Here is an 18,963-nt window from a genome sequence, read left to right as displayed (position 1 = left end):
TCCAGTCCACCCGTTAAGGTGATTTCTTCCTTCTTAGAATGAAGGCAATCCACTAATCAGGTAAATGTTACAACTGCACTTGAAACCTACAAGTGACTAACAATACACTGACTTAGCTCACACTAAGATTCACTCTCTTAGTCTTCTCTAGGATCCGATCAACCTTGATCTCCTAAAGGTAAACTAAACAATTGTTTAATTGAGATTCGTTTACAAAGAGATTGCTTCTAAAAAGCTTGTAGTAAACACAATGAATTCAGAGATGAAAGAATGTTTAGAAGGTTTGAATATAGCTTGCGCGTGTGAGATTCTTCCAACCGCATCTTTCAATCTTCAGCCTCTATTTATACTCCAAGGATTAGGGTTTGAACATTGCATGGGAATGCTACCGTTGGAGGGCAGGTCTGGAATTTCCAGCTTCTGCTATGGTTGAGAATGTTAGGTAGGTCGTCAGGATAGTACATTTGCTTTTGTACTTTGGATAGTGACTTGACCTTAAACCTAGTAGACTTCTGATCAGAGGAATGCTTCGTGTTGGAACTTGTGAAGCTTGTTAATCAGAGTCAAAGGGAAGCATGGATCCTCTGACCATTGTATCTTCTGATTCTGAACTCAGAGCGAAGTACTTGGTCTTCAGAGCCATCTTGCTTCTGGACTTCAGAGTTTCCACTTTTTAGCTTCTGGATCTTCAGAGTCTTCTATACCATCAGATCATCTGAACCTTCAGAGTGTCTGGGTTGTCAGAACGTCTGGATCTTCAGAACTTCAAGTGACTGAGTCCACATCAGAGCTTGATATACTTCAGATCTTCTGAAGCATTTCTACTGTTCAGACTGAACATAGAGATTGCGAAAGCGTTGCTTGGGACACTCTTTAAGCACAGTGCTTCTGATTTGTGTGAGATTAGATATAGGTCAGAGCCTGTAAAAGCACACTCAGAAAAACACGTTAGAGTATCAAAATTGTTCATACTAAAATGTTAACTTGTAATCATCAAAACATAGAGTTGTACTACTCGATCAAAACTTGATCTTACAACGTGGACCAATAACATTTAAGTGAGTGTATCTTCTTTTTATCATATATGTTTTAAAATGAATAAAAAATTCAAATACACTATCAGATGTCGGTTTCCTATTGGTACACGTCAAATCGCGTCAGTCATGTACCATACAATATACAATGAGGGTATGGTAGAAGAACCATTATATTATTACTGATTCTACATCCCATGTGCAAGCTTTGATAATAACAAAGCTTAGTTTTTGTAGTATAGTGTAGTATACATAGTATGAAGTTTTTGTAAGAGCATTCTCAAAGTGGAAAAGCAAATGCTCAAATGCAAACTCCCTAAGTTGAGAAGACTACATCACATTTTGAAGTCTAGCCTCTAATGTTAAAAATTATCAAGATTCAGAAGATGTTGATGTACTAAGAAGTAAAGCACGTGCTGAAGAGTTCACTGAATGTTGAACTATGTAATGCTGAAACTAGTTTTATTCTTAACACTTCCACAAGATGTCAATTATCAGAAGGTGTTAATCCTTCACTTAAGAAGCAATCAGAATTCATATGCAAATGGATCAAGACCTCATCACTAGAAGACAAAATACTAACAACCTTCTATCCTTTAATTTGGACAAAACGCAAAGAAAATTACACTTTTCCAAAGATGTTAAGATAGTAGCTGCTAAGCCGAAATGCTCATACTTTATCGCACAAACCAGCAAGAAGACAAGAAGCATGCATTAAATTCTAAAGGGGATGTATGAAATTCTCCCCTCCAATGTTAATATTTCTTATGAGAAGAGGGTTCAAATGGCTACTTGAACCTCTCTCGCTATTTTTAAGAGCATAAAGAACTAGGTTTTTCGAAATCATTTATCGTACATTTTGTATAGCATTCAAGCACTCATTCTTTCATTATTGCAAGACTATTCCAAAGCTTTAAGCCTCAATAGTTTATTAGGAATTTGTGCAAAACTACTCTAAGCTAAGTTTAAAAAATATTCTCATTTATTAAGTTTGCATGCTTGACATAGTTTAGAAAACTGTAAAAGTTTGTACTATACCTCTTTTGTTGATTAGAAGATAATTAGAGAGTTTATTGAAAGTACTACTCGGTTTACATATGTCTCCATAACTATGTGGTTAATCCATGTCTTGTCCTTCTCATGGGCATGTGTTTCCCGGTAGACCTCACCCACAGACACAAACTTTCCCCACTCTCTCATTGAACAATAAAAAATATTTATGAGAAAAATATAAGTGAATGTAAGAAAAAACTCTTACTTAGGTGTAAGTGATAATATTTGAAATAATTTTGTTTAGAAAAAAAAAATATTGAAGAGAAATTCATGACTACACATATCATCTATGAAAGAAGGCAAAGCAACAAAAGGGGAGGTCAACTAAAAAGAAATCCACCTAGCAAAACACCCACAAAGGATGAGAGGAAAAAACCTTCCAGTGGCAAACCAAAACAAGCAAGCCACCACAAACCCAAAATCCCCTAAACAGAAAATAACCAAGGAGCCAAAGTACCCATAGCCTACCCTACCAAAAAGCAGAGCACAAGGGAACAAAATCACTGCACCCTAAGTTAGATAACCACTCAATGCTCTACTCTTCTCATCGGAATTACTGTCATTAAAAGCCAACGCTAAGGTGGTTGGTGAATGCAGTGTTCGCAACTGTTGTTATTCTTCATCCAGTGTGCGTTTCATTTGCTGGAGATTTTAACTTATGCCTGGACAGATGCTAAAAATGCTACTTAACCAACATAAATTAGCGTTTGCTTGGCCGACACTAAAAAAACGCGTGTTATTTTTTGTTGCTTGCGTCATGTAGCCGGCGCAAAGTGCGATGTCGTGGGCGATGCTAAAATAGACTATTCTTGTAGTGTGACTTATTTATATGCTTAAACATGTTATACTATATAATGATTTAACCACATAAACCTCTTCAGAAAGAGATTGATGACATATTTACCTTGAGTTAGAGATATAACGATATTAACATGTTCTGCCTCGTTAGCCTATATATTTGTTGATATATTTATAAATAGATTTGTCGATCTACTTGAATGTCTTATAATAAAACATGTCTTTAAATAAATTATTAGAACATACCAGACTTTCAGAAATTAAGAGCATACTCAGATCTAAAAAAATCTATATCAATAACTGAGTAACATATCAGACTTAGTGTTAGAGATAAATAGACATAATATCCTACAAGATATTCCTTTATTATTATTTGTTATATTTTATAATATGCCTCAGAATATTCCTTAGCATATTCTGTACTTTTCTATTATAAATAACATTGTCTATCTCACACACAATTTGTGGTGAGAGTATCTAATCTTACATGGTATCAGAGTCCGGTTCATGCTCAACCTACTGGTCTTCTCACTGCTTTGCATACTCTTACAGAGCCTAAGGGATTCAAATCTGCTATGAAGCATCCTCAGTGGTTGGCAGCCATGGAGAATGAACTTTTTGCCCTTCATAAGAATTGTACTTGGACTTTAGTCCCTCGCCCTTCCACTACCAATGTAGTTGGAAGTAAATGGGTTTTTTCGCACTAAATTCCATAGTGATGGCACTATTGAGCGCTTAAAAGCGCGTTTGGTGGCTCAGGATTTCACGCAGATTCCAAGATTCGATTACTCTTTTACTTTCAGTCCTGTTGTCAAAGCTACTACAGTACGCCTTATTTCATCTCTTGTCGTGCTTAATGATTGGCAGCTTCATCAGTTGGATGTCAAAAATGCTTTCCTTCATGGTCATATCACTGAAACTGTTTATATGGAGCAGCCTCCTGGATTTGTTGATCCTCGTTTTCCCACTCATGTGTGTCAGTTGAACAAGGCCCTCTACGGCCTCAGCGCCTTGTGCTTGGTTTCAGCGCTTAAGCTCTTTTCTGCTGCGTAATGGTTTTTCGTGTAGTCGGGCTGATCCGTCCTTGTTCTTTTTTTGCAAAGGACATACTACGCTTTATCTTCTTGTGTATGTGGATGACATCATCCTTACTGGTAGTGATCCCTCTCTTCTGACTCAGTTTATTGCTCGCCTTAATGCTGAGTTCGCCATTAAATATCTGGGTAAGCTTGGCTACTTCCTTGGTCCTGAGATCACTTAAACTCCTGATGGTTTGTTCTTGGGACAAGCCAAATATGCACATGATTTGCTTTCTCGTGCTATGATACTTGAGGCCAGTCATGTTTCGACGCCCTTGGCTGCTGGTTCCCATCTTGTCAGTTCTGGTGAGGCTTACTCAGATCCTACGCATTATCGCTTTTGGTTGGGGCCTTGCAGTACTTGACTATTACTCGTCCTGACTTGTCATATGTTGTTAACACGGTTAGTCAGTTCCTTCAGGCTCCGACTGTGGATCATTTTCAGGCTGTCAAACGCATTCTTCGTTATGTCTATGACACGCAACATTTTGGTCTTACGTTTCGTCGTACCACTTCCTCCGCTGTTCTTGGTTATAGTGATGCTGATTGAGCTCGCTACACGGACACTCGCTGCTCTACTTAGGGCTACGCCATTTTTCTTGGTGATAATCTATTGTCTTTGAGTGCCAAGAAACAACCCAATTTTGCTCGCTCTACTTGTGAATCAGAGTACCGAGCTATGACTAATACTGCTTCCGAGCTCGTTTGGTTGCTTAATCTTCTCCATGAGCTTCGTGTTCGGCTATCAACGACTCCTCTTCTACTTAGTGACAACCAAAGCGCCTTGTTTATGGCTCAGAATTGTAACACCCCGATTTCGGTGGCGCCACTTTAGTAACCAAAAGTAAACTTAATGCGGAAAAACGTGAATATTTTTTTTTGATAATAACTAAGACAAGACTGAATTAAATAAAACCCAACACTAACAATAATCAGAACTAATATGCAATATATAAACAGCCCCCGCTGTAGTAGTAACCTCGTCACGAGTAAACCTCCAGTGACGGAAAGAAAAGTGTAACGCCCGAAGGCAATATGTACAGACTGAAAATGAAGGTGAAGTGTCCGCAACACCATCCCTCAAAACTGAGAATCAGCTGGCCCATCGGCCTGAAGCAAGACCTCCTAAGTCCAACCAACTCTCTGTGATTCCTGTAAAGAAACCACACAAAAAGCTATAGGTGGGAAGCTACCCTGTCCCAAAAGAAACAAATGATGTTCAGAGCTAAGACTCTACTCCTACACTAATCCCATCTTGAGGAGTTCACACCAGCACTAAAACCTACATGCTAGCATGATCGTCGTCCGAATTCGAAATCCAGAACGACCTAGTCTATGTACACCATCCGTCATCCTCTCGCTACCGCGACGCGCTCCTGTTCCAGCATCCCAACCTAGTTTCCCCCGAAGGGTGGACCATGGTGAACCAGTCCGCAATACTCATCTGACAAAAGGCGTTGTCCGCCAAAACACACACAGAAGACGCGAGGGTCAACTCTAAAGAACTATGTAGATAATAAACCCAATAGGTACAAGTAATAGATAGCCACTTAGGCTTATAGCTAGAGATGTCATTCCTAGGGTTGCATGTTCCACAATAACATAAACGCAATAATAACAATTAGCATGTTCCAAGTAAGTTTATCAAATAGCAACCACACTCATCAACTAAGTCAGTATGCATGTTGCGTGATATGTATGCAGGTTAACCCAGTCAACCAATATGCAATCCGGAACGGATGGGCATCAAACGGATCAATCCTAGCACCAGCAACGGTGGGACCATTTCTGCCCGCGTGCCTCTTACACCAAGCAAAGGTATGGACAACAACGAGTCAATCCTAGCACCAGCAACGGTGGGACCATTTCCGCTCGCGTGCCTCTGGGATGGACATCAACGGATCAATCCTAGCACCAGCAACGGTGGGACCATTTCCGCCCGCGTATCTCTTACACCAAACCAAGGTAGCCAGATCAGCCGTAACCCGTAGGTCTGCCATTTCGGTCTGCTACAAGAGACGTCTACAGACGCTCTATCACGGAAATCCGGGTCTTATGACCATTTTGGAATCCGACGAGGTCCAGAGTACGTCCTGTGTTAATACCCCATTAATGTTGCATGTATGCAAAATGATTAGTCAAACAACGTCTCCGTCCTCACTCGACACGTCGCCACGTGTTCTAGGGAAGTTAAAGTCTCTAAAAGCTTACCCTAAGGTAAAGTCGATTCTGCGACAAAAGACACACTTCACAACACACATCGCTGCTCCAACAGCACAAGAGTATCACATACTCGGGAACTAACGGTTCCCCGGACTTATCCCCAGGATAGCCCAACAACATCGCTGCTCCAACAGCACAACAACCAACGCTGCTCCAACAGCACAACAACCAACGCTGCTCCAACAGCACAACAACAACAGACTCAACACTTCGATCCGACGACACTTCTCGTTTTCCATACTATGATTTTCATCCAAAGCCTCCTTTCGAGATTATTACCCTTACTTAAAGATTTAGAGGTTGTTTAATGTCTTATGAATTTTCTTTTCAAAATAATATCCTTTTTAGTCTTATCGCAATTCCTATAAGTTCTCGGGATCTTCGAATCCCCAAATGACTCCAGAGAATGTCTCGATCCATAAACCCTATACAAGGCCCGAACCTCGTTCGTCCTATCAAACTTTCTCAAAACTCTCAAAATAAAATCGGCATGACCTGCCCGCTATTCTCACCATTCAGAATCTCAGATTTTCAGTGTAAAGCATATTTAAATCATCACAATCAACAACATGTCATATATCAATAAATCGCATCATAAACACTTAGCACTTAGCATATAAAGCATGCACCACACATCCTAGATTACCCACATAGCACATAGCATGTAAGTCAATCTTCAAAAACATTCAGTAGATGAATCATCTACATTGTCAGCCGAAGCCTCAAAAAACATTTTCAATCACACACAATCTCAGTGCATAAACAGTAAACAATGTCGAAATATCGACCCTAAGCATTAACTAGAGATTCAGTGAGAAGCCCTCACCTGAAAGTTCTCCAGAATGATCAACTAGTGCTTCCTCGCACTCAAAGTGTTGCTCCTCGGGAAATTCCTCAAAAGTTCCTTTAAAACAAAATCACAGAAATACTATCAGAATCTATCGAAAACTAAGTTATCGATACGTACTAAGGTTACCCGAAGTAATCTATACTCTAAGGTACGATAATCTAGCGCGAAAGACAAGTTTTCGGAAAAAGGAAATTTCTTCCTCCCCCTTAATAGGGCTCGGCCACTTTGGCTAATTATGGGGCTCGATTTTTCTTCGATCAAACTTGGTTCCTATGCTTTCATAAGCCGTAACTAAGGGTATTCTGAACTCGGAAAAATTATCGGATCAAAAACTGTCGCAGGGGTATTTTGGTCATGATTTTTAACTTAGGATTTTCAAAACTGAAATCCCAAAAATAAAATTTTGCAGGGACGTCACCAACGACGTTTATGACAACTAATCCTACTAGCACTAAGCTAAGGCGATAGTTTTCAGCCTAGAGGTTGGAACTTTACTCAAAAACTACATAAAATGGGTATTTTAGGTTCAAATTGATTCCGGCGGAATTCCGGCGACATAACGGAAAATCTAATCCGGCAGAAGTGATCTTGGGCATACATAGAAGAGGTTTAGAATCAGAAATGAAAGATTCAGGATAGTTTTGCAAAAACCCATAAACTATCCGCTCAGAAAACTCTACAGAAAAGCTATGGAAAAAGCGATCGGAGGTAAGGATTAGCGACTATACCTCGAAACCTTGAAGTAGCAACTGATTGATCGACGATCAAGCAAACGATGAAGAAAAACTCTTCTTCCTTCTTCCTTGTTCTTGGCCGCGGTTTAGAGGAGAGAAAATGGAGGAAAATTGTGTTTTTTCTTCCTTTGTTTGCTATATATAGAAGGTGGAAATTCGCGGGAAAATGAAAGTTCCGCGAATCCGATTTTTCCGGCGTCATTCACCATGAATTCTAAGATAGGTTTTGGCAAAGGAATTCCCAAGCTAAGAAGATGTCTCCTTGTATTTTTGGCAACTAATGCAAAGTCGGTGCAAAGTCGGTGTAAAACTATTTTACCCGATAAGTTGCTTTTTGCCTCGAATGTCGGAATGGAAAACTTCCTTCTGAAGAAAGATTGAAATCATCAAGAGAAATGGGTGTACGCGTGTGGAATATTCATTTGAAGCTCTGAATAGATAAAGTCCTCAAAGTCGGGAAATTCTAGGGTTTTGAAATACCAGGGATTCGGTTTCGGCAAACTTCCGATGATTGGAATCGGACGTTCGTAGATCCTAGAGTTTCGACTCGAAACGATTGTTATATATGGAAGAAGAGAAATTCTAACATTTCTCTGAAGATTTTTGGAATTAACTGCCAGCGTGCCTAAAAGTGAAAATTAGCTATATACTAGGGTTTCTGACCTAGGTTTAAGCGTAAAACGTTCGTGCTATAACTTTTATCGATCATAATGCAATCCTTGAACTTTTCCTGAACTTCCTCCTTCATAAATATATTTCATTTAATAAACTTTCGTTCAGGTTTCCCTTCACATTACATCAACCCTAATCGTGAATAAGAAGTTTATTCACTTAGCATGAACTTAAAAACTCGGGCCTTACAAGAATCCTGTTGCTCAAGCATGCCAACCAACTTGGATTGTCACTTCGTTCGTGAGCTGGTTGCTTCTAGCCGTTTAGATGTTCGCCATGTGCCTACTTCTCTCCAGCTTGCTGATATTTTCACTAAGGCATTGCCTCGTCCGTTGTTTGAGCTTTTTCGATCCAAGCTTCGAGTTGGTCTCAATCCAACGCAAAGCTTGAGGGGGGGGGGGGTGTTCGAGATAAATAGACATAATATCCTACAGGCCATTCCTTTATTATTATTTGTTATATTTTATAATATGCCTCACAATATTCCTTAGCATATTCTGTACTTTTCTATTATAAATAACATTGTCTACCTCACATACAATTTGTGGTAAGAGTATTCAATCTTACACTTAGTCTTTAAATTTTTTTAAAGTAGATTAGAGATATTTAAGCAAACTCCAACTCAATCCACTTATTTCCACACACTCCTGCTTATTTCGAGTTCATGCATTTTTGCCGCTGCACGGGTCATATTTGGAATCAGGGCCGGCCCTGGGCATGTGCAAGCAGGCCCACAGCCCAGGGCCTCCAAAAAAGAAGGGGCCCCAAAAAAAAATTCGAATACTTTTTACAGCGTTTTTACTTAATAAAGCGCTGTAAATAGTCAATCTTTTACAGCGCTTCGCACCGCTGTATACTATTTAACAGCGGCGAGAGGTCCGAAGCGCTGTAAAAGGCCATTTTTTGGCTTAGTGTTCATATTAAATTTTCTCAAAAAAAACTTAGGGGTCCATTTTTATTATTAACCCAGGGCCTCCAAAATGTCGGGACCGGCCCTGTTTGGAATGGACCTCATGATTCAACACACAACCATGGCAAATTTTTTAATACATCAGAAAGATAAATTGCATTTGTCAGGAATCAAACCCTGCACCCCCTACTCAACACATATGTCCTCAGCTCCTATCATTTGAGTTATCTTACGGGGACCCCAACCATGACAATTGAAAGTTCATTATCAAATATTAATATATTACCATTGAAAATTCATTATCAAATTATTATATATGACTCCGACTGTTAGACATCTAACTATTATTAGCAACTAAAAACTTCATATCGAACTTGTGAACTGGGAGTTTTTTATTTATTTATTTAAGTGAATTCATTTTATTCCATAGATTCATTTTTCTATACTTATTATATAATAATTTTATCCTATCAAATTTTTTCAAATCCAATTCTATAAATTTTAAAAACTCTTCAAGAAAGGCCCTACATTACACGAACTAGTGGTACATGCAATAATTTTTGGATATTAGAAGAAATATGGTATAGGAAGTGGAATCCAGCAATTGATGCTCACAAACGGTAATTGAGTAACATGATTGCAAGTGAAATCCAAAAACGGTGTTTATGTATTTCGGGTACAAGTCCAAAAGGGAGTAGGAAATGTATACTAGCCAGCCATTGTTATTAAACAAGGACAGATTACTCGTTCACTTATCCCAAAACCCACGTTCTAGTACAAGTCCAAAAGGGAACGTGGGTTTTGGGTAAGTTAATTTTAGATATTTTTTTTAACTAATATTATTATAAGTATTGTTTTATATATATATATATATATATATATTAAATTAAACATGATGTTTCAATCTTTCCCCTTAGAAAAATTCGTCCTCGAATTATAAAGTTTTGGCTAACCTTGAGTTTTCAATAGCGAGAGATACTTCTCACGCATAATTGTCTCACTTTTTCAAGTAGTTTCTTGCTAAAGAACTTTCACTGAACCAGTATCAGGCATTTCACCTTTTATCAACCATGGGTACCAGATGCCCAATATAAGATAATCACTCATCTAACTGTACATTCTCAGGACGAAAAAAAATGTAAGAAGAATCATATCATATTTCCGAAGCGTAGAAAAATGAAAAACTGTATAAATTGCAGAAAGAATCTGCTGAAGTTCGAATCAATAAGCTACAACGCCAACCCTCTCTAAGACCTCAAACAGTCCAGTGAGTTTTGGTCTCATTTTTCCCCTTTTTAACAACTATGACAGTCCTTTCATTGGTAAAACTCTTAAGAAGACATAGTCACCAACTGTGAACTCTAAGGGGTGTCGTCTTCTATCAACCTAAGACCTTTGCCTACTTTGAGTTGTAACCCAACAATCTCAACCCAACTTAACTTTATCTATTGTATTTTGGATAAGTTCTAAGACTACAAGTTTAGCTTCTCCAACTTCAAACCAACCTATTAGCAATCCACATCATTTACCATACAATGCCTCAAATGGTAATCATCTGAATTCTAGGCTAACAACTGTTAATATAAGAGAATTCCACCAAGGAAAGTACTGTTCACAACTCCGTTCATGATCTAACGAACTAACTCAAAACATATTCTCCAAGGTCTCAACAATGTTTGCATAATGTATTAGTTTGAGGATTGAAAAAAAAATATTTAAATTCAAGCAAGTCCAAAAAGGAGTTCAAGAAATACCTCCAAAATTTTGCAATGAATTGAGCTTCTCAACAATTATAGACACATGTACACCATGTAAATAATCACTCTCGTCCAAGTATAGCTTATTATACATAACAGCAGCATAAGTACTCTTCATAGGCAAGAAGTGTGGATACTCAATCAATCGATTCGTAATCACCAATACAAAATCATAACACTCCTAAGCAAACCTCTCACAAAATTCAGAACAATAATTTCTTAATTCCTCCATGGTATCTTAATAGATAGAAGCAACATTACTTAATTTTATGCTCAACCTTCACCTGCTGACATACTAAGCATTCAAAAACAAATTTTCTACGTCTTTCTTCATTCTTTACCATAAATAAAATTTCATCATATCTGAATACAATTTGTTAGAACTTGGGTGTATGGTTTAAAGGTAAGGGCGGGCATCCTCTAATATTTTTTTCTCCTCAAACTATATGTATCAGACACACACCAACCACGTTCAAATTGTAAACATCATCAAAGTCTACTAAAAATTGTGTTACCTTGTCACTTTGTTATTCCTCTACCATCTTTGCCACTTGCAGATCTAGACTTTAAGCTTATTTAACATTAACCAAGGTATAAAGAATTTGGATGAGAGCCAACAATGAGTTAAAATGGGCAACCCCAAACTAAACTCCACTATGAATAAGCTCTAGCAGCTCTTCTTATCCAGGGAGTAACCGAGAGTAGCATCACTAAAAATATAATCAAATTGATCCAAGAATAACTTAAAGACTCGGGTGCATTAAATTCATAAAACAATAATGGTATCATTAAGTCAATTTCAGTAACATGTTGAAACTAATCCAATGTAATTAAGTTTTCTATAAGAGACAAAGCATCTTTATCCCAAACTGATCCAATAAAAATTGTGTCAATGATCTCAACCTCTCATTTTATTAAACTCATCATCTCTCTCAAATTGAAGCTTCAAAACCAATTCCAACTAGACATTAATAACCTCGTTATAAAACATCTCTGGATTCTCTCCCCAAAGATCATGAATGTCCAAAACAACCTTTGCATCACAACTAAATCCTAGAACCAAATGTCTCACAAGTGTTGTAAGGGTCAGAGAAAATGCTAAAGACGCTTCTACTAACGCTTATCCACGACTAGAGGAAGTTGCACCACAACCACAAGATAATCCTCCATAATATGACTTGTCTGATTGCGCTAATATCATCCGGTAGGACATTGTGATTCGGGTTGCTGCGTGATCTTTGCGTATGTGCGTGAAGCATTAATTGTGAAGAATGACGGTGATTCTACGCGTTTTATGTTCTGAACATATCTTTTGTGATTGGAAGAATTAATCTATTTGGAGAAATATGATTAATTCGTGTAGACCAAGTTAGTGTGTAGAATTGGTCTTGGTGTGTTTATTTTTTAAGAAGATATTTTTGAAGATTTACTTCCACTTTGTTACATGGACTCTTTGATGCTCAGCCCATTGAAGACACCGGCGGTGGAATATATATTTAATGTGTTCAAGGAACCCTAGTTGCTGCATGAGAGAGAAATATCATTATGTGTTACTTGTGTTTTATGATTTTCTTTGTGAGTTCATTGTGTGAGTTTTGTAACCAACTCATGTGCTTCCATTGATTATAAAAGCTCTAAGTTGTTGTGTTATGTTCAGAGTGTTTCTCTACAACCATAATGTACCTGGTAATTCAATCATTGTGGCAGTGATTGTGAGAGAAAGTGAGAAGGGTCTCATACTTAGGGGGAGTTCTGAGTAATAATCCATTTGTAGAAATAGGTAGAAAAGGGGATGTTCAATTAAGACTTTTCTGTACTTGATTCTCTATAATAGTGGATTATCTTTCTCGTGCTGAAGCCCTCTAGACGTGAATGAGAATTTCAACTATAATGACTCTAGAGAGTAATTATTATCAATTTTCTTCAGCAGTTCAAACTTATAAGCCAAGTCATCTCTAACAATTTAGAAGAAAGCGATTTATGAGTTTCTAGGAAAATTCATTCACGTTATCAGAGGCGATCCAATCGCTCACGTACCATAAAGTCATTAGATCAATCATGTGCTAAAATCCTCCAACTGAATGGCGTTAACTTTACCACCCTTATGCATGAGCATCCAAGTGCTCTCCATAGACTCTCAAAAGCATCCATAAACCTCTATGATCCACCCTTTACTAGTACTTGAAAAGGATGAGAATTAAGCTTAACGTGAACAATCAATGTGACATCAACCTCTCCAATGACACCTACTTGTTGTTGCTCCCTTTTTCTAACCCTTAGTCGACGCTCCCAATAACAACTCCAACACATTGATTCACATCATGTTGTGTCCCTTCAAGCCAGTTGCAAGCTGTATCATTCATGAATTTCACTGTCTCAATATAAGCACCTTAACATTTCCTACATCAACAAACAACTCGCCTTTGGCTTGCAATACACTGTCGAACAGTGCCGACCACAAATGTCTTACAGACGGTTCTAACAAGCTAATCGTCTAATAATAGAAATTCTAACTTAGGTGGCATCCTCACTGAACAAAGAATATTCATCAAACATAACACAACTCTTAGATGAGTTCCAAACATACTTTTAGATTTGTGATTTTATCAAATGTTCACTTTCTATTAGGCAGCATAATTTATATATTCTTTGACTGGCTAAGGTACTTAATGTAGCACACTCAAATTTACAGGAATCTTTCAATAGTCAGGATGGGTGGAAAAAGATTATGGACCCAGTTGTGCTAGCTTCTTGCTATAGGGAATCTCTAGTTGTTGTGATTTCCATGACAAACAAGTGTATTTGCTCCAGACTCATGTAACCGACCATCCATTGAGGATGTCCTTTGGAACTTGCAGTATGCTTCTCAAGTCCAGGCAACAGCTGATGGGAATCAGAAATAGTCACACTAACTCCTGAGTTATGCTTCAAGCTGCTTCAACATATAACTATTTCAAGGTTGCATCGTCTTGAAATTTCTAACGATGTGTTTGTATTTCTATGAGCGCACACTACTAGGCAGTTTAAATGTACTTTGACCAATTTGAATGTAAATACAAATACATCGTACAAGGGTAGAAAAATACTGACAAGCTGGCTACATACCCCAATTGGGTCAACTTTATCTAGCAAGAAGTTTTATTTATATAGCGTACATTTATATTATTTTTAATAAATTATATTTGAATCATTTGTTGAGTTGGATTCTCTCCATCCATTTTTTGAGTCATTGATCTTATATGTAATTAGATGTTAGAATTGCGCATTGGGAAGAAAAAGACATTTTTTACATTACCATCTATTAATCCACTCACTGTGATACTTACAAAAGTCGAAGAAGTTTTAAAAAGGAATGGACTGTCTGCTAGGTCATGATTCAATCTTCTTGAAATACTTGGGTGGAACAACACCATCAAAAACTTTCCATCAAGATCCCCATAGGAAGCAAGAAATTAGAGAGTATCATACCCTATAATTCTTTTCTAACATCCACCAAGATCAGAACATTGACATCTCGTCGCATACCCGGGAAAAAAAAACAGAAATAAGAAATTAGGTACACATAGGAAGCAAGTCAAACACTGCCACAAATTATTATATCGAAGTTCAGCATTTCTACTCTCAATTCCTTAGGTAAATACACATAAGAAAAGGAGATTATCAATAACAATAATAATCATCATGTCTTTTGTCATTCCTTCTGTATTTTGAACCTAACAACCATCCATAAGATTTGAGATAAGATGTGGACACAGCTAAAGAAACATGAGCAAAATATTCCTACCAATGATTTGGAGATGAAAGTGGTGATCTTTGCTATGAAGAAATGAGTAGTTTTAAAAATTAGAACTGAAAACTGTATAATCTGACAGATAAGGAGGCGAGAGTGTAAATAAGCTTCAAAGATAAATATTGAGTCTGAATTGATTGAGTTGAAATGTTTGAATTTTGTGCTCCCATAAGTGAGAACAGTTTTATTCAGAGCAAAGGTTCCCACAAACATAAATCAAAGTGCATGGAAATTGGAAAGCATAGTCTAAAACAAAGCCATAAAGAAATCAAGCACCATCTAGAGGCCTTGTTGCATCATTGCTCTAATCCTCATTGGAAGACCGTAAAGCTTGATAAAGCCAACAGCATCAGCATGATTGTATAAATCCCCAGTATCAAATGAAGAAATATCTTCTCTGTAAAGATTATAAGGGCTCTTCCTTCCAGTCACAGCAGTAGAACCTTTGTAGAGCTTCAAAGTCACTGAGCCTGTTGTGGTCTCTGTGATCTTATGCATGAAGGCGTCCAAGGACTCGCGGAGCGGATCAAACCACCTCCCAGCATAAACTAACTCTGCATACTTGAGGGCCAATGTGTCTTTCAGCTGAAGTGTTTCTCTGTCAAGTGTTAAGCCCTCCAAGTCCCTCACTGCATCGAAGAGGATGGTGCCACCAGGGGTTTCATAAACTCCACGGCTCTTCATGCCTACAATCCTGTCTTCAACAAGGTCGACTCGGCCAATTCCGTTCCTTCCACCGATCTCATTCAGCTTGGCAACCAAGTTTCCTGGTGAAAGCCTCTTCCCATTCACTGATACAGGAACACCATACTCTATCCCGATTTCCACGTATCTGCATCACGTTCAAAATAGCTAAAGTGTCTGAGCAAGTTGGGAAACTACGTGCATGTTTGTAAATTCTTCTACAATTGATTTTATTAGAAAATTCGATCATGGGGAAAAGCTTATGTAAGTAGCTTCTGGGCATCAAAATTGATTCTGAGTAAACATAAGATCATCCAAACATGCTATACACCTAAATGACCTAATGATGTAAAGTTTGAACATGTAGCTTGGTGCATTTTCAGGAAGCCAAAGAAGCATGGACATAGAGTACTGGGTTAATATGTCCTGAAACAGCCTATTTTAAACTTAAGATAACAGTAAAATAACTTTATCTGTTTCAATATTATTAAGATTTTTATTTGTAAAATAACTTTATCTGTGCCAGTGGAAAACATGCTTACTCTGGTTCATTGGGAGCATCCTCTGGGTCTGCAGTTATCATGTACATATCCTTTTTAGGTTCATTTGCTGGGTCTTCCAAAACATCACCCTTCAGTAGCACAAATTGGAAATATAAGAGAAGCAGTTAACATGTCAAATATCCAATCAATAGTTTTGGAGTACATGAGCATAAACCAATTATCATATTACAGCATCGGAATGAGGTTTCACATTACAATTTGATACTTCATGTGTCTACATTCGGTACTCAATTATAAGTTTTTCTTGCTTTTAGAAGAAATAACAAAATGTACAATGAAAAGGCATACATGAATCATTAATAAGAGTAATATCCAATCATGGAATGAAGATGCTGATGAGAACATTTGCACTAATAAGAAAAAAACTGTTCTTCTCTATTGCTACCCCTTCGACTTGAGATGATCCAATTAATAACTTTGCAGATCATGAAAATTTCCCCGAAGTTTTTCAAAGTGATCTTAGACTACAAAAGAAGCCATGAGACAAATCATAAAAACCTAGTTAACTTCAAGAAAAACTCACCTCATGGGTTATGTGCCAAAGGTTCCTGTCCCTGCTGTATATTGATTTCTTGGTTACAGGAACAGGTACATTATGCTTCTTAGCATACTCTATAGCATCTTCTCTCCCTGTAATATCCCACTCCCTCCATGGAGCCACAACATTTAACTTGGGATTCAGAGCAAAAAAAGAGAGCTCAAACCGAACCTGAATAACCATACGTAAATATAACAAAATAATTGACATGATGAAATGTTATCAGTTGATAATAAAGTACATGCCTGATCATTTCCTTTTCCTGTACAACCATGGGAGACAGCATCTGCTCCAACTTCTTTGGCAATATCCACCATGGCCTATCATCAATTCAGTAGGCATTAATATAAGTTCAAAAATATATATATATGTCATTGCCTGATCATTATGATTCTTCAAAAATATAAGTGTATACTGCACTATGAGCTAACAGAAGAAATGACTCCATTAAGAGAAATATAGGGTGAATTTGGGTAAATAGTTTAATTAAGCACTTATGGCAATAAGAGCTTATCACGTAAGCGCTTATTCATAAGCTAATTTGAGAAACTCACTGAAATAAGTGCAAAATTGCTTATATGTAGGTATAAGTGTTTATTCATAAGCTAATCTGAAAAGCTTATGAAAGTAAGCTCAAAACAGCTTCTGGTCAAGTCATTTCTATGAGAAGAGCTAAAACAAGCTCTTCCAAACGCGGCCATGATATTGGAGCAAAAAGAAATGACAGAGAACTAATGCTGATTGCTGAGGACAATATCTCACACATAAGAAATAAAGCAAAAAAAGGAATATTTCTAAGGGTTGACATAGCTACTACTAACTTAGATGGAAGACAAGAACATCAAACTTAAGCAGAAGTGTACCTTTGCAATCACAGGGCGGGATATTGCCGTTCCAAGCAAGTATTTCCTCTCATAAAGTGCACCAGCACGCAGGCAAGGGAATACATAGTCTCTAACAAATTCCTCCTTCAAATCCTTCACAACTAACTGGGAGGCTCCACTGGCTTTGGCCTTCTCTTCTAAACCTTCCAATTCTTGTGCACCCTATGGAATTAAGTGTTTGTTACCATACATGCAGCATATAAAAATGGTGTAAAGCAAGTTTCCCCAGTCAAAATTTTACAATCTTTCAACATCTATTCCAATAACACAATTTACCAAATAGTAACCTTGATTATAGAAAGTGAATTTTCAAGATATAACATACTTGACCAACGTCAGCAGTGAAGCAAACAACATCACAACCGTAGTTCTCTCTGCAAGGCAAAAGTCATCAAATAAGCGATATGACAAGGAAACGATTCTGCTAGGGACAAGCAAGCATGTAATAAACCTTCGTATAAGTAATAATCACAATTTCGCGAAAGGTATCTACATGTAAATTTTCAATAAGAATACAGGGCACAGGTGAATTAACAGGGTTATCTACAGACTGTTATACAAAAGGTGATAGAAAATGCCAAATTAGGTGAACTTTGAATAAAAGGACCAGAACAAGTTATATACCTCAGCCAGGGGACAACCACTGATGTGTCTAAGCCACCACTGTAAGCCAGCACAACCTTATTCAATTTCCCACGTAACCCGGTAACATTCTTGGTTTCAGGAATTTGTATATCTTGCAGCACTACTTTTATAACTGCATGTCAAGAAAATTTCATCACTTTTACAAACATCAAACTTAAATGTTGAACTCAAACACCATTGTTCCAAGCTCATATTTTTCAAGATAAACAATTGAACTAGAAAAACTGCTTTATGTAGAGTTCACACTTCATCAACCAAGTGATTTATAGCATTAACTTTTTCTTTTCTCAAAATCTATTCAGACACCCAAAAGATACTCACAAAAGTTTCTCCCCGAAATTGATCTTGGCTTCAGAATCAATGATTAAAGAATTTACAAACATGCACGAGTTAAAGTCAAAGAGTATCTCACCTTGAGTTTTCCTGGCACCAACAACACTTGTTCTTGGCCCCAACTACAGCACAGAATTCCAAAATAAGTAGGATCATCAGAATTCAGAACACCATCAAAACTCAGATAATTTAAATTTTAATTAAGGAGTTACTGTATATAAGACCACCTCATTGGATGACAAAGAATTTGTTTTGCAGAAATGGTGCTGAAATAGTTGCTCTGCACACAAAAAATCACCAAAAAATAGTTAACAGAGATTAAACGGAACATGCATGACCAGAAAGCTTCATTCCCAGTTCTCAAAATGCCAACTTTTTTATGAAAAACCAAATGACATGGGGTTTTCCAAAATCCA

General features: G+C 37.5%; 1 protein-coding gene across 1 annotated transcript; it reads right to left on the bottom strand.

Annotated features, from left to right (window-relative positions):
• Positions 1 to 15,003: 15,003 nt before the first annotated feature.
• On the bottom strand, positions 15,004 to 18,406 carry LOC130739526 (argininosuccinate synthase, chloroplastic-like). Its single transcript, XM_057591851.1, has 8 exons — positions 18,388 to 18,406; positions 18,194 to 18,326; positions 17,895 to 17,943; positions 17,549 to 17,731; positions 16,931 to 17,005; positions 16,671 to 16,856; positions 16,127 to 16,215; positions 15,004 to 15,732 (listed from the first exon to the last, which is right to left on the bottom strand). Exons 1-8 carry the CDS (start codon positions 18,404 to 18,406, stop codon positions 15,180 to 15,182), a joined length of 1,287 nt encoding a protein of 428 aa, XP_057447834.1. The 3' UTR covers positions 15,004 to 15,179.
• Positions 18,407 to 18,963: the final 557 nt, after the last annotated feature.

This window comes from Lotus japonicus, chromosome 1 (genome assembly GCF_012489685.1).
Source record: "Lotus japonicus ecotype B-129 chromosome 1, LjGifu_v1.2".
NCBI classification, from domain to species: Eukaryota; Viridiplantae; Streptophyta; class Magnoliopsida; order Fabales; family Fabaceae; genus Lotus; species Lotus japonicus.
This window is presented reverse-complemented; position numbering and strand designations above follow the sequence as displayed.

Bases quoted from the DNA above. Each gene is read 5' to 3' on its own strand.
- LOC130739526 (XM_057591851.1), bottom strand. The intron at 17,944-18,193 runs GTATATAACTTG...TTTGCCTTGCAG, and splicing joins GTGGTTGTCCCCTGGCTGAG to AGAGAACTACGGTTGTGATG. The intron at 16,857-16,930 runs GCATGTACTTTA...ATGGTTATTCAG, and splicing joins CAGGAAAAGGAAATGATCAG to GTTCGGTTTGAGCTCTCTTT.